Source organism: Apteryx mantelli, chromosome 2 (assembly GCF_036417845.1).
Source record: "Apteryx mantelli isolate bAptMan1 chromosome 2, bAptMan1.hap1, whole genome shotgun sequence".
NCBI lineage: Eukaryota > Metazoa > Chordata > Aves > Apterygiformes > Apterygidae > Apteryx > Apteryx mantelli.
This window is the reverse complement of record NC_089979.1, coordinates 110,545,857-110,572,926: the sequence shown is the minus strand read 5'-3', so window position 1 is coordinate 110,572,926 and position 27,070 is coordinate 110,545,857. Positions and strand designations below refer to the sequence as shown.

General features: G+C 42.8%; 1 protein-coding gene across 1 annotated transcript in view; it reads right to left on the bottom strand.

Moving 5' to 3' along the window:
• Nucleotides 1-27,070, bottom strand: part of EGFR (epidermal growth factor receptor) — a 161,539-nt gene that overhangs the window by 22,877 nt on the left and 111,592 nt on the right. Inside the window, exons 2-16 of the mRNA XM_067291209.1 lie at nt 24,519-24,670; nt 22,739-22,925; nt 21,685-21,819; nt 19,806-19,874; nt 16,651-16,769; nt 15,039-15,180; nt 14,033-14,149; nt 13,334-13,460; nt 13,161-13,234; nt 11,858-11,948; nt 10,892-11,091; nt 10,267-10,399; nt 8,555-8,654; nt 6,838-6,995; nt 965-1,000 (exon numbers count right to left, since the gene is read on the bottom strand). Of these exons, the coding sequence (XP_067147310.1) occupies nt 965-1,000; nt 6,838-6,995; nt 8,555-8,654; nt 10,267-10,399; nt 10,892-11,091; nt 11,858-11,948; nt 13,161-13,234; nt 13,334-13,460; nt 14,033-14,149; nt 15,039-15,180; nt 16,651-16,769; nt 19,806-19,874; nt 21,685-21,819; nt 22,739-22,925; nt 24,519-24,599 (1,769 nt within the window). The 5' untranslated portion in view covers nt 24,600-24,670. The remainder of the gene's footprint in view (nt 1-964; nt 1,001-6,837; nt 6,996-8,554; nt 8,655-10,266; nt 10,400-10,891; nt 11,092-11,857; nt 11,949-13,160; nt 13,235-13,333; nt 13,461-14,032; nt 14,150-15,038; nt 15,181-16,650; nt 16,770-19,805; nt 19,875-21,684; nt 21,820-22,738; nt 22,926-24,518; nt 24,671-27,070) is intronic.

Genomic DNA, 27,070 nt, shown 5'->3' with positions numbered 1-27,070 from the left:
ATGATGCCTCTATATGCCTGCCAAGCAGAGCATCAGATACAAGCAGCACATGGAAAGGAAGCCGATACCAAGAAGGCATATGCAGGAGCCATCAGCAAGGCTGACATCTCATCATTGTGGAGAGGCCCTGATGCATGCATGGGTCACAATGTACTTCAGATAACCCACCCTCCTCCCCTAGTACAAAGTGTCTGAGGTCAGGTAATGTGTGAACTATCCATGTTGCAAGTACAGGCTGCTGCCTGCTTGTTTGTTAGTGCCTGGTTCATTTCAAATTTAAATGGAAACGAAAAAACTTTTTTCCAAGGTTGTCTTTTGGTTTGTACTTAGAGAATCCATCACAACTCTTTATAAGCTGTCCCAGAAATTACTATTAAAAGTTACTTTTTAATAGTATGCCTAGGCTGAATTTGTCTTGTTATAGCATGACTTGGTGGCCAGAAGTTGAATCCCTGCCTCTTAGTCAGAGAAGCCCTGTTCATTTGTGGCATTATCTTGAGCAAGTCATGAAGGTTAAATGATGCAAAGTAAGATCTAGTGTGAAGACTGAATGTACATGTATGCATGGAGGAAGGGCTGGAGATGTACAGATCGCAGGGCTGGAAGAGTCTCCTGTAATGCAGGTAACCATATCAATCCTGAACATCTCTCACTCTGCCTCTAGCCGATTATCCTTTCTTTTTCCCACTCCCCCTTTTGTTCTCCCATGACAGACCCCAGGTCTCACTTTAACCTTCCTTTTGACAAACTATGCAGAGTAAGTTTTTGGAGTCTTTTGCCATTAGGAGCATTTCTCAATTCTTTAGTCATTTGTATACGTCTGAGCCCGCACTAATCTGTCACTTCCCTATGCAGACCTGAAGTCCTAGCTTTAGGCCTAGCCTTGCAGTGAACAGCACAGAAAAGCAAACATGCATGCATTCTTTCCAGCTCTATCATTAATTGTAACAGATGAAATACTCACCCGTTTGGACAGCCTTCAAGACCGGGTCCTTTGCACCTGTAAAAACAAATAAATATTACACACACATTAGCTCTGGCATACATACTCCCATCATTCCAGCTAAGAAGAGTGCTACTGATGAAAAGTATGTGTTTTAGAGCAGGCTAAGTTTTAACATAGTTATTTATAATGATCATACATGCTATAAAATATCTTGTTCCAGAACATTTTATCTAGAGGCTGTTATGCTGCACATTCAGTAAAAAAGAGTATTTTAAAACATCTTTCTGTGATGTGGTAGAACGGAGGCAAGACACAGAGGCACAAAGTTCAAACAAACCCTGGATTCCCTACTTCTTTTTTCAAATATATCTGCAGTTTCTGCAAGCGCTGTCCCATCCATCAGCTCCAGAACAACTGATCTGTTCATTCACACCCTGAGGCTGCACAAAGTAATTGGCAACAGGGACAGCTGTGGGGCAGCCAGTGATCTTGCTCTGCGCAGACACTTGTGTCAGCACAGAAGCTCAGGGCTGACTGCAGCTGAAGACAAAAGTAACCCCTCCTTGAAAGTAATTCCCTATATAGGGGCAGGAAGCTACGTGGAAATGCATTCATGAAGATAGTCCTGCATAATCCTTGTTTCTCAGCTCAGTAAAAGATTCCAATTTCTGGACTTTCCATTGCAATAGAAAACTTCAGTAGTAGACACATGCTCCCATCAGAAAATAGGATTTGATAGCCCTCCCTTTTGCTATAGTCTTTTGGTATGTGTCCCTGATATTTTGAATTCAGGACCTAAGAGCTTATATTACTGGTACTTGATTGAATCGTGTCGTGGCCTTTATGCTGAAGTATGAGGGTTATCCAGGGAGCCAGGAATGCTTCTAGTAAGTCATTCAGCCTCCACTTGAGTTTAAAATGCCCTAAATTCATTTTGGCAGCCTGATGCAAAAAGCAACACAGATAAAAATATAGTGACTGTGCGTATTTGATGTTCTAACGGGCACGAGAGACACCGTGCACTCCCCATGTGCTGCTGGGCCGTGAGATGTATGGTCTTCATGGGAATTGTGGTCTCTGTGGTGCCTACCAAGGAAGGAGAGCATTACAGAAGGGATTGCATCACCTCTGAAAAGCAGAGCAGAGCAGGAAGAAAAGTCCACTTTGTGGTATCCGCTCCCTGCTCTGACTTAAAGGAAATGCATCATTCCCAAGCAGCTCCAGAGGAGGTCAAGCAGGGGCTAAGGAGTGAGCCCGCGCCAGGAAACGTGTTCCAAATTCCCTCTCGCCGAGAGGAGGAACCAGAAAAACTTCAAAATGGCAGGTGGAGCTGGAGATTTTATCCCACAACTTGAATGAGCTCTGGGGGAGGAAGAGGGGAAGCTACTACTCATTTTAATTGTCTTTTTTTTGTTTGTTTGTTTTCCTTACTCTGATCTTCCCTCGTGTATTTGCCTTGTTTCTGTGCCAAAAGAGTGCTCCAAGACCCAGCATCTGGAAGGTCTTGTGAGTTCACTGGGCTCCCATGCAAGAATGTGCATCCTGGCGTCCTCAGCGCGCTGGAAGCATTGTGCATACTGGTTCCCGGATCCTGGGCGCCCAGCTTTGTTAGCATTTTCTTTCTGCCTACAGTTTGTTTTGTTTGCTCAGTTGAGTAACTAAGCACAAAGAGCCTGCACATGTACAGCAGAACCACAAGGTTGCTCATGGTCACAGGAGATGTATCTAACTTTGCAACAGGCCTCCCTCTTCGAGCATTTAACAGAGAATTGATCTAGGACCCAAGACCACATCCTAACACACCTCTGTGTGAACTTCTATACACTAATGCAGCAAAGCATGTGTAGCTTCTTCCAATTAAGATGTTAACTTAGAAGAGCTCACAGCAATCCAGAATGTGACTGTGGTCCTTTTAATGACCTCTTTCCAAAAATTCTGGTCTGCCATGACACTTTATGATGGCAAACCCTCTGTGTACTTCCTACAGCAAAAAAGTTGTCCAAGGGGATAGTATCTATAGTCTGAAGAATAATCAACCCGTCATTTTCCTAGATTAGAAAGTGAAGGCAGAAGAAGAGGCATAGATTTTCACCTGTGCCTTTTTTTTAAATTATTTCCCACATAAATCTATCAATACGAAGCCTAGTGGGATAAAGTTAAAAGGTGTTTGGGAAGAAAATGATAGATCAGCCTGTGCTTCTCAAACCCTATGTGATTTTCCGATTCATTTTGCAAGTCAAAGAAGAAACAAAGCCTATGACAAATATCCATCTGAGACTAAATATAACCATCTTTCTTAATGTGGAATTTTAGGATGACACCCAACATAAGTAACCCAGGTTTTATGGAATCTAAACAATCGCTTTTTCCATTCCTGTATCGTTTTTCTTCTTTTGCTTACAGAAACTAAAATGAGAAATGTGACCTTGTATTATAAACTGCCTCAAGATCTTATGGATATATTAGATGGAATCTAATAGCAGTCACAGTCTCTGAAGCATTTCTCTACCATCCCCTTATTGGAAAATTAGCACTGTGTACAGTCCCTGAAACTACTGCATCCTGAACTCAGCATTTCATCTGTCTGCGTAAATATTACTTGTCTCAGTGTAGACACAGCTATTTATTTCTGAAATCCATCAAGATTTTTACAACTTTCTCCTCGACCCACAGTTCCTAATTTGATGTAATACAGCCAGGTTGCTATGATTTATGGCCTTTCAGAGGGGACTCAGACTATAACAGCCTAAGTTACTTCAGAGCCATAAAAGAAATGGAAAACCACTAGGCTTTGTAAAGCCTTACGAGAACTTTCCTCTGCCCTTTCTTTCTCATTAACCTTCAAAATGTGATGAAGGCATTGAATGTGTGCTATGCTGCCACAGACTTCCCTCTCAGACCTCCTTGCCTTCCTTCCACCCATCTTAAAATCCCGTGGCACTTAACATGAAGGATGGCAAGACATGTAGGGTTCACATGGACTCTGGAGGCAGGATGCGTCAGTCATGAGACTCAGGACTATTAACTACCGTTATGCCTTCTCTCTTTCTTGCTATTCTGCCCCACTGGCTATGACTGAATTTAATTCTGCTGCTCTGGGAAAATAACATGGGAAAACCAAACCACTGAGCGCAGCGCAGATTAATCAAACTAGTGTGTTTCATTAGTTGCTGGAGGTATAAACTGGGTAATTCCAGGGCTTCTGGGACATCTCTCTCAAATGGAGTGTATTTTCTCAGCCATAGTAGAGACAAACTAAAAGGAAGTTTGGGCACAAAAATCCTGAGTAACAAGGGAAATGGGAGAGAAGGAGTCATTTGGGCTGAACAGAAGACAGCTACCTCCCTTCTGTTTTCTAATGAAAGCTGAACAAACTACAGCTTAGGGACTTGGCAAAGAAAACCAAACTAGATGAGATTCTTAACAGCAATATAAAGAAAGTGATGCACTACAAGTGAGCACACCTAAAGTAAAAAAATGAAATTTGTGACAAAGCTTGGTTGGGAAGAAAAGTCCTGCTTACTTGCAGCTTCTTCAAATAAGTAACAAAGGGTCAGATCCTGGAAACCCTTACTTGCATGAGTACAGAAGTCAGAACACTTAATCATGCTGATAAGATTTTATGGGCTCTAGACATGAAATTGGACAGGGACAGCAATAACAAAATTGTTTCTTGTCATGCAGAAATTGCTGAGACTGTGGTTATTAAGGATGTAAAAACTTTGCGAGACAGATGTTTTCCACCCACTGCTGCTAGAACCGATCGCGTTCCCACGGCACAAGGGGAAGGTGTGAACAGCAGTTAGTGGGCAGCACTGATCGGTGGCCTTCATGGGGAAAACGCTGCCCTGGACTGATTGTTCCCACATTAGGCCTCTGCCACTGGCTCCCTACCCACCAATGCCCTTGCACTTAAATGTCCCATTGGTAAACAAAAATAGTAATGCAACCTTCCTCCAGCTCTCTTGAACCCTTCAAGGGTACAGCCTCTTTCTTTTGCCACACTTTGGCAGCAGCTTGAACAGGGCCAGTCAGCATGTTCATGATATAAATAAATAACAATGGCAAATCTAGTCCAATTCTTTTGCATCAGAGATGAAATAGATATCATTTTTTACGTTATACCTTAATAACATAGGGTCAAATACTCTGAGCCATAAGTTCAGTAACCCTAATTTTCAATAATCTCTCCTTACCCTCCATCCATCCGACTCCCTCGGTCCACCCACCCACTGTAGGCAAGCGGGAACAATTTGCAGTCCTGCTTTGAGGCCTCGCTTGTGCACAGAAAGCCACTGCATAGTTTGCAGTTGCATTCACGTCTGGCAAATTATGTTCTCCAAGTCTGTATTCGAGCTTAGCGTTTGATCTTGCTACCACAGCCACACAGTTGAAAGCCTTGTTCAGATGTGGTTACCGATTATGCTACTCAAATAATCAGCCACATTTTCATGTGGCCAGTTATAAGAAGGATATTGGTTCACTGTGGCCAGTTGGGATCAGTAAGGACTAATGATCACAGTCACTGAGGTCATTAAGAAAGATCAAAGTTATTAAGATCCTTTTTCAGCTGAGATCAGTCGTTAACAGAAGTGTGACGGGAAGCATTGATAAGCCTTGCCTGTGATGGTGAGGAAACACAGGGTAATCACTGCAGATCACGGCAAATCCACACTGGTGTTACAGCTCCCATCTGAAAAACTGAGCACTGAATTTACCATGCCATGGCTGAGGAACATGACAAAGTCAGTCTGTGGTCACCTGGGTGGTAAAACTCGAAGTCGCTTGCTGTTTTAGCCCTTTATGGCCATGAAGGTGGGGGCTCTCTATATTTTAATGACCTGGCAGCTGAAATAGCTGAATGTATGATGGGATGAAGGTTGGCCTGGTTAGACTGAGAGGAATCATTACAAGTTCTCTCCTAGGCATACTGCAGAAGGATTTTGGACCAGGCAGATCCTGCAGGCTACAGGGAAGAGGCCTGCGAGGGAAAAGACACCAAAGAAGGGTCTTTTGCTCTGAAAGCATCCAACAACCAGGTCCCAAACTCCACTTCTTACAGTGCATCCCATGTCCTTTGCAGGGAGGAAGCCAGGAGAGGACACAGCTGCAACCCTGTTACCTATTGTCACTTAGGTAAAATATAGTTAAATTCACAGCTCATTATAGGCAGTGGTTTCACCATGCCCCCAAATAAAGACAAAGGCTTAAAACAGCTCATACAGGGAACTGGATTGGGTTTGCTGTGATTCCCAGTGATTAAATTCATATTTAAGGCAGGCAAGGCTTTAAACTCAGACCTGGTGCTAGCATATGGAAAGAGAGCAGAAAATCGCTGTATATGCCTGAGGCACTCCACTGGGACTTCCCTCCTGAAAAATTCAAGTTGCAGAGGAAAATGGGAGCAGCCATTCACACTGCTCCATCCATGTTGATGGAGAGGGAGAAACGCACCCTACGGTGCAGGCCCCCGGAGCTCAGCCTCCACCAGATGTCACCACCGTCCCTCTCCAAAACCCAGGGCTGAGCACCCAGCCGGGTGGAAAAAAAAGAGCAGTGCATCACTAGCAGGTGAGTTTTGTAAAATTCCAGAAAGTTTCTTTTTTAAATAAAAAAAAAACAAACCTGTTTTAAATCCCCTAAAACATTTTTCCAGTTTTTTTTTGCCTTCTGTGCAAAGAAGAAGTGCCACTGAACTTTTCCTATTTACAAAGTCAGCTGCACTTTGCTTACATTACCTGCATATTCCTGACCTCGTTCACTTCCTGCTGGTTTTTGTTGGTGGTGTTTTGAAACAGGACTGTCAGGAAGGGAAAGAGCTCAAGAGGAGTAATAAGCTATTCTTCTTTCTTTTTTCCTTCTTCTTCTGTTTAGACAAATATCTTACTCACCCGCGGGTACAGTTTGGATGGCAGAGCTGACAAACAGAGTTTCCGTCCGCGTATTTCCAGACGAGGGTATCATTTTCCCCCAGCACCCCCGCAGGGCAGGTTTTCACGCAGTGAGGGCCATCTATGAAATGGGCACATTTCATGCAATTGTCTGGGCCCTGCAAAGAAGCCAAGAAAAAGAAAGCTTGTTTGTAACACCTGTATACTGGCCTATTCAAGAGGAAATTCAGAAGATACATCTAAATGTATTCGACATTCAACTGCTGTTTTTTATTCAGAGCGTAGCAGCACTAAGATTGCCCTAAGTATTTTGAAGCAGGGAAAGCAGCAAATCTGGATCAAATTCTACTACAGAAAAACAAACAGGCCAGATCCAGTGCTGGTTTCAGCAGGGCTACAGTGAGACATGCTATGTGAAGATTATTTTAATTATTGTCATGTTGAAGGGCCACAATAATAGATTAATTACTAGATGCTGAGCAAATATGGAACGAGAAGATGGTCAGTGCCTGAAGGAGCTTATAACGTTAATAGCAGCCCTCAGGCCATGGTGGTCTGAGCTAGAAGGGAGGATGGAAATACTTCACATTACTGAGCAGTGACTCTGCAGACTGAAGGGCAACAGTCAAACATGCAGTGGCTGCAGAAGAAGGCAAGAGGTGTTTAAATATTTTGGCTAACAGCACAGAGGGGAGGAGAGAATCTGTGACAGAAACAGGAGATTTGATTTCAATTATCAAAAAATGCTCTCCGAGACAGAGGATGCAGTTGCATTGAAGTGCATTTGCATTCTCTCACGTAAAGGTAAAGGACCAAATTCAGTTGCAGATGTAGAATAGTATGGCACCCTTCCAGATATTCATGAGAATTAGAGTTTTAAAATTAAGATGTGAGTTTGATCTAACAAGTATTCAAATGAAATTATTTCTCACATTTGCCAAACTAGACATTTCATAAAGGAGCATTTTAAAAATGGAAGAGGAACAAAATTGAAGATGACTCTGGATGACTGGCAAGAGTAGAGTGTATTGACTTTTGTAGAAGGAGCTTTATGTGAATCCGGAAAATGTAAACAACTTTGAAAAAAACATTCATTTTGTTTTGATTGACTTTCCAGACACAACTTATACTTGCAATTACTATAATATAGGTATTTACTTTAACCTAGTTAGAGGAGGGAATGTAAAAACTGCTTCCTGAATGTTTTCCAGTAAACACCTGTTTTTGATCACAACTTTGTCCTGTGTTTTTCAAAATGGAAAAGCTACTGTATTGATCCACTGTTTTTAACAATTATTCTTCTCCCTCTGAATAAGGAAGTTCAATTTGTTCATACTAATTTGGCTGTTTGGTAACTACACATTCCTATAATGGTCACCAAATTCCCATATTTTCACCTACATATAATCCTTAAACTTTGCTGTAAAAAGACATAACCAGGAAAGGCCCTGCAATGCCTGTGGCTGAGAGGCAGTGTGGATTATGTGTATGATGGGTGACACGAAAGAGAAATTACCTTGAAGACCCCTTTCCTGTTTTTGTCCCCTGTCCCTGTCCCCAGACCTTGCCCTCTAAGTCCCCCATCTCAGCCTCGTCCTGGACTTGTTTTAAAGTACCAGCCCTCTTCATGGCATGTGCAGGATCTCAACATGGGAAATGCATGTTACAGTCTAATTTGCCTGCGTGTAGAGGTTTGCTAAGGCAGATCTGCTCTTACAGGTCCAGTGCAGGTGGCATTGTAGATGGTGGAGTTTTGCACCAGGCACTCTGGGTGACACGGGACACATTTCGAGTCCCTTTCGAACTCCCGGGGCTCCCTGGAAAATAAAAAACGGAAACAATAAAAAAAAAAAGCTGGCAAAATGCTGATGAGCGAGTGATAAATTTTGTCAGTCTCTAACGTCTCTACCCTCCTTCTTTTGACTTTTTCAGTTTAACTATACTGGGAGAAGGTCCTGGCTAGTCGCAGCACATTGGCACAGCAAGGGGGAGGCAGCAGTATGGGAAATTTGGTGACAGGGGAACACATGGCACTCCAGATTGAACACTAAAAATTAGTTTACTTTCCATTTTAACCTAACGACAGAGAATATCCTCAAAGATTTCCAAAAGCTTTTAAATGGTAGGGATGCAAAGAGAGCAGCAAAAACAGTTCAAGTGATTCCAAGGCTCCAAACAATAATTAGGAAAGTTAAACAGAAATGCACTGATAATTAAATTCATGCCCTCCCTACAAGACACAATGAATCATTAAAATATGAAAGTTGGGAGCAGATGGTTTCAATAGCAATAAAGCTGTTCCACTTCAAGTGATAGTGTTATTAATTAAACTAAACCTACCCATCATTTGACACAAAAAATGCCCAGATCTGCCCTTCAGGTCGTAATAACTGCTGGAGGGAATTCACTTACAAAAAAGACAGCTGCTGAACTGCAAGTTGCTAGACAAATACAAACATCACGGGCATCAGCACACTGTCAATTACTTTCATAATACTAACGATTTTTAAAAGTCCAACTTTGAAAGATTTAGTAACAAAATAAAGACAAAAATTGGCACCAATAAATCTGTGGATGGGAAAACCTTTTGTGTTTAATGCACATTGCTGAAAATCAGCATAATTTTTGGTGCTAGCCTTTCCTTTCCTTCCTATACCACCTGTTGTGCTGAGGGAAACCACATTCATAGCGCTGACGGAGAGGCATCAAGATGTTTTGCTTATCCTGAGTGAAGCTGAAGCAATAATTTTGCCTGAAATTATTGCTCCAAGTGCTCTTCATATTAAGGTTAATTTTCCCTTGACTACAGCTTTGCAAATTGCAAAGCTCTGCCCGGGACTTTTGTCAGGAGCTGCCTGCAGTTTCAACAGGAGCCTCTCCAGAGCACCCCGGGGCAGACTCTGACCTCCCGAAACATGGGCTGCAATGCAGCAAATCGCTTGCGTGTAATTTTGAGCAGGCGGAAGAGTCCCTTGGCAGCCAGGGCGTCTCCTGAGGGGCGAATCCCTGGCTCGAGGGGGAACCAAGCTCCCTGTGATTGCAGCTAGCTCAAACTCTCGCCCAATGGGCTTAGCATGACAGGCATAGCTCGGATTTTCAAAGGGGCTTTAAAAGCTCCTTTATTTCTTAGGGGAAGGAAATGTAATGCTTAGCTTCCTCGGGCCTCCAGCTCGTCCCCTGGCAGGCTTGAGGGGATTTCCTTGTGTCAGCTGCTCTGGCGGGAGCAGGCTCCCCAGCAACGCTGGACAGGGCAGCCTCGCCACCCAGCTCCCAGCTTTTCCCTGTTTAGGTGCTGTGCTCAAACTAACTTATTTGCAGTGCTGGTGAAGTCCAACGCAACCAGAGCCCCAGTTTTTGCTTTCTTGCTAACCACCGAAGTTCTCAAAAACAAAATTGAAATATCACCACTGAAACCCCCAGACGCCTTACCCTTGCAGGATATTGCACTCTTTCACACACTCCTTCTGGCGGCCAAAAAACCTGCAGGAGAAGCAGTGGAAGGGCCCTGGGCCCCAACAGCCTATATCCGAGCACAAGGGGTCACAAACATGCTTAGCAGCAGCTAAGAGAAAAAGAGATTAAAAAAAAAAAAAAAAAAAAGCCATGAACTTCAAAGCAGGAGAGAGCAAATACAGTACTGCAGCACTCCATTTTGAGAGCCAATTTTTCCAAATTATTCGAAAGCAGACATTAATGATCCTGACAGTACAGAAGAGGAATAATCATGCTTCCCTTAATTTCCAAAACCTGAAATTAAAAGCAACTTCTGACTTTTCAAAATGAAAATGAGCTCCTCTGTGGCTGCCTAACAGCCACATAATCAGGCTAAATCAGGACCAAAAGAGATTTCTTTCCAAAATATAACAAATTCACATTCTGCAAAGAGAAATAATTAGATTTTGGCCCAGGAGTGACTGCAGTCAACAGCAGCATGAGTGAACATGAGCTTCAACAGACTTTGAAATTGGGAATGGAGAGAAAAATGTCGCGCTTAAATTACTTTTGTGTTTTAGCACGAGATTCCAAGTAGGACAGGAGGACATCATTGACTTACCACAGTCATTTTTATTTCTGTTCTGTATAATTTTTGTTTTCTGACTCTGAGTTGCAAACAGATTACGCCAGTTCATCGTGTCTGCGTAGCAGAGGTTCTTGTTCTTCATAATGGCAACATCTCCATCACTGATTTCCTTAAGGGAGCGCAGCCCTAAGGACTGTATTTTCAAATTAACAACTGCAAGGGAGTATTGGCCACTAAAATGGATACGGACAAAAAGAAAACACACAGAAGAAAAAGAATGATTAAACAGGGCTTTACTCAGTGCGTTTTTCTTTTGGTTTTCAAAGGCCTATGTGTGTTGCTGTGAACTGAACTTTGTTCAAACAAGGCATCATCTGGTTCACTAGGCTTAAGATGTGGTACATGACATACCTGTTGTAAAACAACTGCAATACTGATATCTGGTTTTGTATGGGAATTTTAAGCTAAATCTTGCAGCACGTGTGCCTTCTATCAAGTAAATGCTGTATAACAATAGTTACAAATAGAATAGTTATTCTGCACTGGTCCACAAAGCTATCTCCCTCTGAGAGGTAAGCCAAGGCTGGTCTGGATGCACTGCCTGTGTCTACACCACTTGGAAGCTGTGGTCTCCCTTTACTACTACCCAGCTACCTCAAAAACCAAAGTGTTTCTGATCACATAGTAACTTGCCTGGCACCCTCAAGCCCCAGACCCCAATGAGCTGCTCATGCCGACAGGCTTGTGGCGGAAAGCCTGGTCCTGAGAACAGGCTCATTGCAGGCCTCTAAAAGCAGTACAGAGGTGCAGATTTGATCCTGTTAGGGCAAATTCTCTACTGTCACAAAAAAGGTGCTTGACTCCTAGCAGGATTGTTCCAATTTAGCCCAACTTTTTTGTGACACCCGAGTTTCACAGACCTTTGCACCTTGGTGTGCTCAGACAAATGCAGCTCTAAACAGTTTCTTTTGCACTGAGTCTGGCACGTGATTCACTTACTGTTGCTTGGTTCTGCCTCGTATAATCTCCAGATTTTCAAAAGCATAGAGATCAGTAGCATTATCAGGCCAGGCCTGAATCAACAGAAATCCTGAAATGAAGAAAAGAAGAACATAAATAAAAATGAAAACTTAGTCAGTATTGGAAGTGGAACTTCTCGCCCCCAACATCTCCTGAGCTGGCGGAAGCCACTTGTACTTTCCATATGCCTTCCTGAGAATTTCAAAGTGAAGCATGACATTTTAGGGAGCAGGAAGATATTTTTAAACACTGCCTTGTAAACAGTTTACTTTTTAGCCCACCATGAGGGCTCAGCAGTGCAAGAGAATGGTGTGTCAGTGAGCTGCACATCCTGCCACACTGAGCCACCAGTGCCTGCTCTTGTCAGCAGCCATCCCGGCTGAGAGGCTCTGCGTCTCACTGCAGCATGAGAAAAGCCTTGCTCTGTCCCCGTTGTGAGCTGCCTTCGGGGAACAGAAGAAACGAACAGAAGACAGAAACAGAGCAGAACAGACAGCAGATCGGAGGGTATCTGCTAAGACAAGCAGATTTCCCTGCTCAGATGAGGCGTTCAGGTGGAGGAAAGGAATTTGGAAAACTGTATTCTGCTAGATGAAGTTCTGAGGTTAGACATTGCTACCCTTAAGGTAGCCAGAGAGATAAAAGAGAGAAAGAAAGAAAGAAAAGGGGAACTGGCAACATGTCTGTGGGCCCAGCTCTGATACTACACTGCTTTCATAATGGAATGTACTTCTTTGACTGAACACAATTACTTTTAATTGATGCTTGTGCAAGACCAAAGCCGAGCACCCTGCTGACCACTTCACTCTTTCAGAGCCTGCATTCATTCCAGGGAACAGCTCTCCAGGCTGGAGAGGGTGTCTCTACCAGGATGAACCAAGCCACTGATCACGCTTCCCTAAGGAACTGCTAAAAGGTTTTCCACAAATAGAAACACACTTGGTTTTTTTTAGCCAGAGTGGCACACCTCTGCATCATCACATACTTCTTGGGTGGCTGAGTATCTTTTCTGCTTTTACTCTTCACTAGGGCTGACAATTCAGCAGAAGGGATGGTCTGGCAAAACCACACACCTTGGATAAGAGGCCAGGATGAGTTATGTGGGCATAAAGCTAGCGAAACTCTACTGACCACCTTTGTGAAAAGTGACCCGTATGAGCTCAGGGGCAGAAGCTATTTCCTCGCACTTCTCTTTACAAGCTTGAAAGAATTTCCTCGTCTCCCTTGGTGTTTTTGGCAGTACAAATCAGATAACATCTCATGCTTAAAACATATTGCTGACCTGATATTTCTTTGACTGTTTTGAAGACATCCAGTTTCTTAGGGTCAAGAGGTTGCGTCTGTGTGAAGGCATCACTGAAACAAACAGAAGGAGGAATTGGAAGAAGAAAGGGTCAGCTTGAACTTCTCCCTAGCCCCCCTCCTCTAACGCTGAAAGATCAGCGGGCAACTCACCCTAGAAACGCGACTGGGAGAATACTGACGTCCCCATTGATCTTAGTACAGTTTTTGAAAGAGTCGATGTTTGTGGCATTTATGGAAAGAATCCCTTTAAGCTCGCCGATTCCAATGCCATTGCACACTGGTAAAATGGAAACACAGAAGTCAAGGGGGAGAAGAGTTAAGCATGATCACATGTGAGGGAACAAACAAAAAAATTATATTAGTCCAGAAAGCATTCCCATATGGTCAAACCTACCACTGTAAAATCAGTTTCATAGATCTTTTGTCTACTTTTGCATATCCAAAAGCACCAAAGGATAAATGCTTCCTGCTTGCCTAGTTGTGCAGCATTGATCCTAGCACCTCAGCACACAGGCTCTTTCACACACACTTCTCTCTGTTCCATTTTCATTTTATTCCCATTGAGGAGATCCTGGAAAGGACAAACTAAGGAGAAGGCTGATGTGCAAGCCTTACGTCCACAGGAAGCAGAGTTTACCTAGTGCACTTGCAGAGTATCCCAGTTTGAGAGCGTGCTCCAGAGCCATGGATTCCTGATCAAACTACTTGTCTTGACCTCCAAACTATCAACGGATATTTATATTGAATTTGCACGTTGAGATCTAAATTAAGGTGAGCACTCCCTGTATTTTTTCTAATAAATTACCTTCTGGTTCAAAGCCTTACTATTTTATTCCATGCTTTTTATACCTTTGCTGCATAATCCATCACATTTTTTACACTTCCGAACACCATTTTCTTCCACTTCATAAGTATCAGTATTACACGAGCGAACGCAGGAGCCATGGTCTGTCACCACATAGTTGTCTGGAAAAACAAGGATGACAAGGGCATTGAAATATCAGGGGGATGCACTGGGGGCTGCACAGACACTTAAATGCTAGAAGGAAAAAAAAGGCTTTTGACCTTTTGGAATACTTAGGCAAAGCACATGCATTAATTATTAACTCTCATGACATCCTTTGAAGGTAGATAGACGTACATTGTTTTCAGTATTTTACCGAGAGGGGAACTGACCAAAAGGGTAAAGCAACATTGCCAAAAACAGACCATGCAGCGCTGCCATAATCCAGGTCAATACCTGGCACTTTCTGATTCCTAATCGCTACTCATTCTTCCAGGCCAAAGGCCCAAGAAGGGCAACAGTGAAGCTCAGAAAGGGACACCAGTTCTATATGGTGAACTCTCTCTTACATATAAGTCTTGGTGTTGAAAAAGACCATCAATGTGGAATAGCATAAAAGACAAAGCAAGCATCTCTGGGGGAGGCAATGATCATAAAACCTGAGAGGGATTGTTTAAAACAGTAAGTTCCTGAGTCCCCATTAAGAACCAGTTAAGAGTTGATACTGCTTTAATTATCCAGAGAATTGATCCTATATGGCTTGTTTTGCCATTGTTCTGCCAATTCTCACAAGATGCTTTTCTCCCCATTAAGAGAACATCTTTCAAAGTCAAAACTTAATTGTTAAAAATCAGGGAAGGTGATGAATGCAGAAAGTTTTAAGAGGCTGTCTTCTTTATCAGCCATTCTCTCTCTTTTGTCATGTGTTCCCAGTTTCCACTGCAGCTGGGAAGATCAAGAAAGTGCTCCTGCACTTGGATGTAAAGCAGGGAGATGACACAGACAGTTCCCTTGCCCACCTCCCTCAAACCCGCCATCTCCCCCAGCAGCTGCAAGTCAAAATGAACTTACGAGGACATTCCCTCACGCACGTGGCTCCAAAGCTGTATTTTCCGTCAGGGTTGACATCCATCTGATAGGTGGTGGGGTTATAGAGGACTAATGGGGGACACGTGTCCTTGCAGGTGGCATCATCCCGAAACTTGCGACATGCCTGTCATTGAACAATACATGTTCATTAAACTATCTCCTATTTAAAAAAAAACCTACAACGGTTTTATATTAGCTCTTTAAAAACACTCTTACTGGCTGCTTTGGTTCACACTTAGCTCTAATGGAAACCATGAGCACTAGCAGGGTTGGTCCCTTGTGCTTGGAAGGTGGAAAGTTGCATCAGGTTGGGCAATCTACTTTGATATTTGAAAAAAGAGCGAACATGAGGTTTTCTTGATCTGAAGAAGAAACCTTGGCACTCTGGAGGAGAGCTGCTGGGATTCACATGGGAACAGGGGTGAATCTGCATGCCTCAGAAAGAAGAATTTCCCCTACAAGCAGTAACCAGATCAAGACAAATGGCAGTTTTCTTGGCCAGCCGCTTTTTAATAACATAAATCAAGTTCTTTCCTGCCAATTACTGACATTTGTGGCTAGGCATTAAACTGAAACCATTATATTTGGCTGAAGGTAATGAACAATTTAGCAGGTATTTATGAAGGACATGTTGGTTCTTCCAACCTAATCCTGCATTAAATTAATAATTGTTCTATGTTTCTCCCTTTATTCTTCCCTGGCTTTCCAGATCAGAGAGAATAACTGTTTTTTCTGAGAGCCAGTAAGAGCATTCTAGCTATGCAGTTTATAAGGAATACAGCCAGGAATGCAGATAGCAACAACAAAACACAAACTGTACTGTTTCTGTGGCAATTACTCAAATGTCACTTAATTCAGAAAGAAGTATAGTGTAAAGGTGGGGAGGAGTTAAAAACACAGTGTGTACCAAAACCCTCAAAAGCAATGGAATTTTTTCCTAAAAAAACCAAACCCTCCATTTGCTCCGCCCCACTCCACCGCCTCAGCACCAGGATCCTCCAAAACAGTGTTGTTGGGGCAAGTGACAATCAGAAAGGGAAGTCTTGATTTCATGTTCAAAGTTGAATGAAATGCAAAAAAGGTGAAGAGCCATCATATTTAATTCCCTCTACAAGTTTTTGTTTCAGTAATCTAAGATTATTATTGAGGAGCATAAGGAACGCATGGCAAAGCAGCGCGGGCATGGAAAAGTACTGAGTCTTGACAGCAGCTGAGGATCTCAGGAGCTGTGCACACAGGGAAGCTGATCCACAGTAAACACTTAGCTGCTCTGCAATAACTTCTCATGTGGACACTTGGAGCTCTCTTGGCTTTCAAAGGCACTAATGCCGATTTGGCATGTGTTAGGAGTGTCCACCTGGAGAATTAGTAAAGATCAGCTAAGAATGATGTAAAATTTGGTCCTCGTCCCTACTGTTGACCACACACTCGCTACAGCGCATGGGGAATCCCTGGTTGTTCCCATTGCAACGTGAGGTTCTCCTGGTTAGCATCTCTCGACAGCCTTCTCAGATAAAAGAAGGTTACAGGGCATCCAGCTGAAAGTCTGCCTTGTTGGGCCATGGCTTTAAGCAAACTGTTGTAGTGTCATTACCAGACAGTCGCTTTCCCGAGGTCCCGTACACCCAGCAGCACACTGGTTGTGACAGCAGTCACTGGGCACCTTTCCCCTGCACCGGCCAGAACACTGCTGGGCACAGATGACTTTTGTTACTGAAAGATAGAGGGGAAAAAAACAGGAATTAGAGTACTTCTAAACTGTGTTTGCTACAATGAGATCAACAATATGGAGAAATGCCTGCTACATAATATGTACTAGAGTTTCTCCATGGGATGGAGTATTCTGTCCCCATGATCAGGCCAAAGTTAGGGGAGCGTGAGGCCCGGTGTGAGCAGCTGAGACTTCTCCTAGGGGTGTCTGAGAGACAAGGTGCTGCGGTCAGTTAATGGCCTGGGGATAAAAGCTCAAATCTAGCCAGGTGCTAAGCACTTTGGTCCCAGACAGCAGATCACCCGCTGTTTAGCGAGAGCAGTCAGGTGCCTGTGGCATCAAGGCCTAAACTCACAAAAACTCTATGGAGTGGCTGCACTTTACAGCTGGGTAGTACAGCAGGATTTGGCTCCGTTTTATTGAGAGAATCTGCTATTATTGGTGCTAGCTTTGGGAAAAACAACATGACAGGAGAACTGCCAGGACTCTGGACTATAACAGGAAATAGTACATAGTTGGTGTGACGTTAGGATCCCTTCAGTAAACTAAGATTATTTCTGAAATTTGCAGACAGAAGGGACCCACTAAGCAAACTAATTTCATATGCTTAGTGTATTATTTTTATTTAGGCTTCAATTCCTTGGCCAAATTTTATCTTTGTTACTCAACTCCCATGTGGTTTGCACCAATGCAATTCCAAGGAAAAACTGGCCCTGAATCAGTTTTTTGCAGGAAAGCAAAAACTGCTCGCAAGATTTTGGTTAGAAACAAAATCATCTGAATTTGAATATAATAATCAGAAGAATTTAAAAAAAACAGAAATTAATGGCTAGCATGTGTTTGTATCACAGGCCAAAGTCAGACTGTGTGTTCTCAACAAAAAAATTACTGTCCTGCAAGCTCTGACGATCGGTGCCTGAACAGTTGGTCAGGGGAACCGGAATGCTAATCCGCTGCATTATAGCACTCCGAGCATTTTGGATGCACCCTATGATAACTGCTATCAAATTCCCAGTTGGGCACAAACGAGTTACAATATCATCAAGAATTACTGCAACTCAGAAACAGATCGTTGTTAATTAACAGAGAATTATCAGAAAATGTAACCTGTTTACAGAGGATACAACAGTGCTCTTTTTTTAAATCACATTTCCTATCCTTTTCCATTACACACTTATGTATCCAAGCTGTATTATTTCATTTTTCTTGTAGGCCTGTAAGCAAGATACTGCAGTTTTAAGGAAACAGATTATCTCCACAATATGCATTAGCCTCTCTGATAACAGCTCCTCCATTGAACCAGAAACGGGAATAAAAGGCACATTGTTCTACATGAACAGCATTTTGATATTATTTTTTCATAAGCATCAGCAGGGGAGTAAAACAGCTCATCACTTTGATAGCAACTGACTAAAGCTTCCTGCTGGAAACATATATCACGGAAAATGTTTATATTTCATACAGAATATCCCAAGTTCCTTCAAGGAGAAACAGATATATATCACATCAAACTTTCCCATGTATGGAAATGTGGGATACATTTGCAGTTGGCTGGATTCTTAAATGTTTTAAGAGGAGAGCCAGAGCTGGCAAATGGTTTTGTTTTAGGCACTCCAAATAATACTCTTGAAGGCAAAGAAAGTTTGTAAATGCTGAAGGGCCTGAACACAGGATTGAGACCTGGAGTTTCACAGGCCCATGGGACAGCTGTGCAGTGTCAGCAGTGGGGATCAACCTAGAAAGAGCTTTGTGTGTGCAACCACTGTCCACCTCGAAGGGAGCTCAGCGCGCTTGGCAACTGCTGAACGAATCTGCAGAGCCAACTGGGAAAAACCAAAGCTCGTAGTAAATGAAGAGGGAGAGGAGATACATTCATTTTTTCCTTAAGATCTGGAAGCTGTATAAGACTTACAGGCTTTAATAATTATTTACAATGGAAAACCTAAGAGACGACGTTGCTTTCATTTGTGTAAGCGTGGACCAGCAGTCCACTCTTTACAGAGTTACACTCACACAAAACTGGTAGGAAACAAGGATCAGAAACAATGCATTTTCCCATTTATTATAAAAAAAGAAAATAATGAAGTATCAGAAAATGTGAGGTGGTGTTCCTCCTCAACCTTTCCTTAAGGAGAAGTAAAGCCTTGCGAAACCTAAAGCATCTCTGAATGCTCTCTTAGTATCAGGTGAGCATCCTAAATGCAAAATTTTATAGTAAAGTACATGCTACAAAACTGAACAACCTCCTAATCCCAAAAGGCTCCATTTACAAAGACTGTAAAATGGCTATTCATTTTCTCAGAGCCTTCAAAAGGTCTTCTGAGTACAGTGAGGTCTTATTAGCCATATGACGGTGACAGTTCGTGTTTATAATAGAAACCTACGGGGATGCCAAAAAGAGGAATTAAAACCAACAAAAATCAGGCTATGTTGTTACTTCTTTTATCAATTAAAAGTATTGTTAAATAGCCTGCAGAGGCTCTCTGCTGGAAACAGCAGCAATGCAAACAATTCACCGTGCGGCTACTGCATTACCTCTTTATATGGTAAACTAACTTAAAAGTACATATGTTCTCAAGTTCAGAGGGAGGAAAGTTGAGGGAGGCAGACAAAAGCTTTCAATTCAGGAAACAGCTGCAGTCTCTGCAGCGCTGGCGAAACACCGCATCTGCAGGGAAACCGAGACCCAAGGCAAATCGCTCAGAGGCTTGTCCTGCAGTAGCAGAGCTGCTCTGGAGGAGCTGGCACAGCTTTCATCCCTGCCACCGCGCTCTTGCACCAGGGAAGCCCACGTGGGCATGCACACGGTACCAGGGGTGAGCTTCAGACTTGGTTGCCATTTGTCATGCAGGGGAAGCAGGCCACATATGTCTATAGCAGGCTTTGAGGAGCCTCCGCACAGCAGGATGCAGCAAAGGACGAGCGTAAAACATGTGTCCCTACTTCTCACTTGACAGGTAAATTATTTGGTAAATAGCAAATTAGTATGTTTTGGTTTGTAGCATCCAAGATATTGTTTAATTGATCTGTAGGCTTACATGTCTGGCAGTTCTCTTCACCAGGGCCCCAGCAGTGATCCTCTGTACAGTTTGGATGACATTTTGGACCTAAAACATGAGAGTGGAGTTTTTATAAAAACGTTTGTCAATGAAATCCCGGACTACAACGCCATCAACATGCCTCAGAGCTGTCGAAAAGAAAGTCTGAGCTGTTAGTCTCAGTAAAACAGCAAAGGAAGCACCTGTATGCTGGTACTCATAAATTTGGAGAGCAGGACATCAAACCCTCGCCCTTCTTTTATCATTAGTTTCCTACGTGCAGCTCCCCACGTCTTGCAGCAAGCAAGCTGAATACACAGCAAATCAAGCTTATAAAATGGACATATTTCTGCTAGGAGCTGGAATCTCAGCAACTGGCCGACTGGCCTCGCTGCTTGGATTTGCACAAAATGGCAAGTCACAACTGGCTTGCGATGGGGCCCCTGACAGCTACTTGTTAAAGGCCATACGAAAATCAACATTTCTGAACAACGTGCTTCTAAAAAGAAAGCAAAACCAACGGGATTCGCGGGCAACTGGCAGTTATCCTGACCACAGGGTAATCTGACTTGTCTGCTTTGTGCCCTGCTCCTGCCCTCAGCTAGAATTCCTGCTCAGCACAGCACTACAGAGCAGACGGACAATCAATGGAGATGCAGCAGGATGAGCACCTGACGTGACCTTTAAAGTTCAGCACAGGTCTCTCTTCGCCCATCAGTCCTTTGCCATCCCTCCCTCCTTCCTCTTCCCTCTCGCGCACGCTCGTTTCCTTTTGTTGTTGTTGTTGTTGTTGTTTCTTAGTGACAAGTAAAACCCCAGAGAAACGACTCATTTCAGATTACAGGATCATTATTAAAAACGTAAATGGCTGTCTAAACAGACTAATCTGTAATTCACTACACTTAAGAAGCACTTCCTCTTAGAGTGTTTCCTCCTGCTAATCACACGTGATTCTCCCTCCCCCTCACCACCCTTCAGATAGCTGAATAAATGCCAGTGCTTGTCCAACAGCTGACTGATTTGGTATGGGACCAAAGAACTTTTTTTTTTTTTAATTTTAAAAGTTAAAGGTTAACATTTCTATGGTGTTTAGAGCCAGACTGCTATGCTGACTTGTATTGCCTGCAAGCCCTTGATTATACTAGGGTTCCACGGAATATATGTCAAGACAGAAGTTGGCTATTAGCTCTCAGGCAATTACACAACTGGAAGAAGATAAAGAAAATATGCTTTCCGCCAATTTATAGCGCCAGAAATGAAATGCTCAGAAATGAAAATAAACTCTCCTTTCCGTGAAATGACTGGGGATTTTACAAGCGACTAGAAGTAATAGCTTGAGCCTGCTCTAAGCATGGAGATAAGTTACATAAACTTTTAAATACATCCTCATCTCCCTGGTGATCTAAAGCATCATATTTATCTGACTGTGATGATTATTTTTGCAAGGCCTGTCTGTGCAGCCTGAAATACTGCAGTTTCACAGCCCTCACATGAAGCAACTTGGGCCTTAGCACAAACAGGAGCTTAAGCACCACAGGACATCCATGAGTCCCGGACTCTTACCCTGTAAATTTAAAATTACTGGAAAAGAAATAGGTACACTTCATTCTGAGTTGTGTCACTGTCCTGGAAGAAACACATACATAAGGGACTTTCTGAAACCAAGGAAAGCTTTCTTGAGATCTTGGCTGAACTATGAGCAAGGACCCAACTGTGATGAAAAATTACATCTTATGTCAGTGGTGAAAATGATTTCCCTTACAACAGGGATTGACACTCATGCATGCAAGAATTGGTAGACTTCGAACCCACAGCATAAAAGATGGGTTGTGCATACTCTATTCTGAAGCACATAGCATTTTGGTAAATTAATACTTACAAGAAGACAGGTTCCTTGCAAAATCAAGCACTGTGAGAGGCTTTTTATTTGTGTCAATGATGTCATTCCACAGGACAGTGTCCATGTTGCATAATTTTGGGTTGTTGCTGATTTTAACACCTCCATTGAGAATTTCTATGGTGGAAGGAAAAAAATTAATAAGCAAAGCAAACTGCGCAAGTCTTCTCTCTCATTTAAAGGGAAATAAAACACAGATCTCTTCGTCCCGGTCACACTATGCAGAAAAGGACAATGTGCAAGGCACCAGGACACCTGAAGGCATAACTAACACCAGACTCAGACAAATCGGTTCTGGAGAATTGGCTGCTGTAGGATGCCACTAAATCTATGTTTTGCCTGGCACCACCTCCTGAGGCCATTGCCCTTGGCAGAGATGGCAGAAGGGAGTTTGTGCTTACCCACTTCAGCTCACCATCCTGCTTCCTAGTGCAAATGCTCTCTTCTCCATGTGTGAAGCTACCAAGCCCGGGTGAACTGGGGTGGCAGAAGACTGGACATACGGCCAGTTTTGCTGCCTCTGCTACATGTGTTGTGACCTCTGGCAGAGGGTGATGTGGGCATGTATGGGCACTGATGGTTTGTATGGCCACAGCCCATCAGCCAGAGACCCTGCGAGACCCTGGCTCTGCAGCCCTTCACATAGTAACAACTCTCACTGGTATTTAATAGAAAATAATGAAGCATATGCACTGTAATAAAATAATGCAAAATAACAAGTGGCAAATATGTCCAAGAATGTTGACTGATTCTTTGTCATTTTGGAACACCCAAATAAATCTCACTGCCCTGTTGATACCTTGGATTTTCTGGACCTTTTTCCAATGGAAAATTAGGAACTTTATTCACCTTTTGAGGACAGCTAGCTAGCAGGAAAGCAAGTAGAAAACTTGGAAATTATGCTCAGATCATTGCTTTTAAAGCAGGATCTGACAGCATATGCCTTTGGGAGAAGATCTTCAACAGGATCTTGCTACCAATAATCTAACAGTTGAAGTTTACTTTACAGGTACCTCCACCTCTTGTCCTCTCTCACCTGATAGATGTCTCATTGGCAGTTCTCGGAGTCCTTGAGTTTTATTCACGTGGTAGTTGGATAAAACTGCCAGAGCATAAGAGTTGTCATAAAGCACATTGCCTCGGATGATCTGAAGATTTTCTAGGGGAATTACGTCCACCATATTAAGTGCAATGAGCACATAGCCTGCAACCTCCTGTATGGTCTGAAGGAACAACAGAAAAAACAAGATGCTTAATTCATAGTACTCTGCTACAAACCAGGCTTTGCTCTTCTTGACATAGTTGTCTTCCAGCCCTACCACCACCCATTCCAGCACTTTTCAATTTTAAGGAACAACAAATCATGTAATCCCATGAAAAGAAAAATCAAGCAAAATATAATCAGAGAGCCACAGGGACTATGTGAAAAACAGCACAAAGGAAACCCAGCTTCATGCTTACTTGTATTTTGCATTTGATAGACTTTGCTGTCTGAGAAGGTATAAACTGAATCTGAGAGCAGCTACCACAGGGTCATTGCCAAAGGCGTAGCTAACTGTATTTTGTCTCCAAGAGAGGGCATGAGCGAATGCCTAGGGGAAGCACAGGAACAGGGCAAGCATGTACATGTGGCAACCCTGTATGATACTTCCCCTGAGTATTCTCCCAACCGTTTGCAGCACAGGGACTTCATCCGGTTGAGGCTCATGCACTCTCTCTGCTATGCCCCTTCCTACTGGATCTACCAATCTCAGCAGAGGGTGAGATCAGGTAACAGTCTCTCGCTTTAGTAATAAACAGTTAGAAGACAAGTGAGGCATTGCTCTTGGATATAGATGAACTCATTAATCAGTGCTTGCCTAGTATTGTGAAATGTATGCATTTCTACCTGCTACAAAAATCACTGTAAGTGAAAAATCCTCAAACTACCACGTAGACTATTCTTCCATTCTCTGTAGACTACCAGTGATTTTTCAGGAGATCTGTTACATTCTTGGGGACATGAGTTCCATGGTCAAGTTACGCTTGGAGAGAAAAATGGCAATACCAATATATTTATAACTCATATGTCTGAAACTGCACTCTCTCCTGATGTTCTTGCTTGCTACTATAATGACATGCCTTTTCCCCTCTCTTTATTCCCTGAATAGGAAAGGTCATATGATGAGATTATTCCTCCAGATTCAGAGGACTAGCCTGTTTATTCACATCTGCTGTACAAGAGCTCTTTACACCAGATATACACTTACCATGTGAAAAATGCTTTCTCCTCTCCTGTCTCTTTCTTTGAAAACCTTGTAATCTGACAACTAGGCACACCAAAAGCAGTGCATTTGAAATACCCTCTTTTAAACATGTCACACACCACCACGGCAAGAGAACGAGTTGCAGTTTGGAGGGCAAGGGCCTCTGCGCTTCAAAAACTGCCATCAGTGGTTTGCCACCCAGTTTGCGATTTGCTCTGGCCAACATTATGACAAAGCCTTTTGCCCTCTGAGGAGTGAGGCAACGGGATACGCAGGTAATAATTGCAAAAAGGAAGAAGCATGTCTGCATGGCAGCCAACACAGGTTAGTAGGGACTTCAGAAGCTATTTCTTAAAGAACATGATTTATTATTTTTGAGTTCAGCATATCCTGGAGCTGACAGGTATATTGAAATTGCAATCTGTGATTTCTCAAACTTACAATATCTAACTATGCTTTTGGAAAGCATGTCTGCTTTCCATAGAATTTTATACACAGATGATTCTTTGCATTCAAAAATGAATTAAGATTCCTTTAGCAGGAGAATTCACACTGTTCAAAAACACTAACCTTCAGGAAAGAGAGATCACGATTGTGCTCTACATATGTAATCTCTAGGTTGCTCAGTACCACCTCGCAGTTGTTATACATCCTCTGCAGGCTGGTGAAATGGTCTTCCACATGACCCAGCTGCGTCAGCTTGTTATTTGTCCCTTGACAAACTGTGGAGAAGAGAAGAAAGCTTCATGAAGGAAAGCAAGAATAAGTACAGAGTAAACACTTGTCCATCCATCTTCATAGGCATCATCGTAAGTGAAGCATCAGCACAGACTGCTGTAAGAAACAGCACTGTCTCTATGCTGCATCACCCCAATGGCAATAGAGTAGGGAGTACCCAATATTTCCCAGGCACAGAAATAGCTGGAACAACCCTCCTTCACTTTCTGACATTAAAAAAAAAAAAACAAAAAAAACAAGACGAGGCTTTCATCTGTAAGCAGCACTAGGTTTGCTCTACCACAAGCACAACTCAAACTCTGAGGAGAGGGCACTGATACAGTGCCATCAAATGCTATTCAGAGCAGTACCCTGCTCTGCAAGGTGATGGCTACAGATGTTACGGATTTCCCTGAGGAGCCGTTTACGACAGTTCAGTGGCCTCAGGTCTGCAGGGAAGGCCAGCAGGTGGGAGGGAGAGGAGAAGGGTTTTTTTCCTTCCAGTCCCCACAGGCTACAGGTCTGGGATTGAAGAGCAAACTGAACCTCCAGGGCTCTCACATCTCTTGCTGCTCTGACATATGGTAGTATGGTAGACTCAAGAGATCTCCTCAGCTTTGGCATATAAATCCACCGAAGCCTGCTTCGTAAGTGGGGAATAAAGTGGTCCCACATGGAGCACCCTGAAGAGTACAAATATTTACAACGGCAGGATGGAAAAATTAGCCCCCATCTGAAACTCTATTACTCTGCTTTGTCAAAACTAGTGAAATTGTCAAAAATTATCACCACTACATTTGACTGCAACAGAAGAACAGTATGCAAATTACTTTAAATAGTGCCTTCCACCCCAAAACCCCAGAAACATTGTACTCATCCAGTCTTTCCCTGGGTTACCCCTATATAGCTAAAATTAAAACATATCTGTGCTATGCTAATATGGAAGAAAGGAGAATGATACACAAGACAACACAGTCAAAGACTTCACAGCCCAGCACCTTCCAGGTGGAAAGCTTCAGTGCAGCTTGGAGATTTGCCCTTCAGTGGGAGCAAGAGTCAGCCTTTGTCTCATCATTTCTGTAATGAAACCCAAGCCTGACCTCATGCCTTTCCACAATACACTGAAAGAATAGCATTCTTTTAACTTAGAGGAAAAAAACAAACAAAATGATAATTCTTTTCTTATTTCACACAGCCGTAATTCCTAGAGGCACCAATCACAAACCAGAACACCATTGCATGGGGCACTACAAAGCAAATAACATAGACTCTTGACAAAGCTATGGAAACAGGTTTCAGAGCCAGCAACGTAAGACGACACCTGTTGGAGATTTATCAGCCAATGTTTTTAAGGCGAAAAAATAACTTAATAGGCAGTGATGAAAATATAATCATCAATCATCAAAGCCCTTTACTGAACATGTGTTACTTCTCAGTACAGTCATCATCACTACGGAGCTACAGGGGTAACAAATGAAATACTCTTCGTCCATGCTTAAAACAGGCTATTCACTCACATTCCACAGTGATTTCTTATTACAAGTCAACAGAAACATTATGGAATTTGGGATCAGAGCAGCAACTGTTAGGAAATGGGGAAAGTTTAACCACCTAAGCCACTTGTTACTACATGAGGATCAAGTGTAGAAAATGACTCTTTTCATATTTGCCTTGAATTTTTGTAAAGGATGAGAAATTCCTAAGCAGGATTTTCTCCTCCAGTTTCAAACTTAACTGTTCCAATAAGTTCACATTTCAAAAATGTGCATTTGAGTTCTTCTGCTTCAAGTAGGAGGACTGTGAATGACAAGCCAGTCACAAAAGGGGTCTTGTTCTGTGGAGTGGTCACATTTTAAAGGCAGAAAGATGGAAAGATTGCCATATACTGATCTGTCCCAGAAAATGTGTTGCTATTGGGGATGGGGGCGAAGAGACTTTGCACTGGCTGGGCAAGTACAAAATCCTCCCAGAGATCTTCATGAATTTTAAGCCATGTTATCCTCCAGCCAAGGCAAAACACAGTAATAAAAGACTCTCAGTCAAAATCTCAGCTCAGATTTTCAGTTTGAGGGTCTCAGATCCAACCTCTAACATGGCGTGATTTTGAAATGCACTCAAACACGAGGCAGAAGCAGGTAAAGTGCTAAAACGCAGTGTCCCCTCCATCAGGCTCATGGTGTCCTCTACACAGGGGGCAGAAGATGCAGGTGGGTCAGTAGTTAAGATCCGGGGAGCAGAATAAAACAGGTTGCTTCTATAAAGAAGATCTCAACAGTATACAGCTATCAACAGTCAGACAGGGCCACCCGGTTCTCTGTATTGCACAGTTTTTTGTTTGCTCAAAGAGATAGAGTGTTAAATCCTCGTTTGCTGCAGTTCTAAGTAGATTAAAAAACAACCTCTTC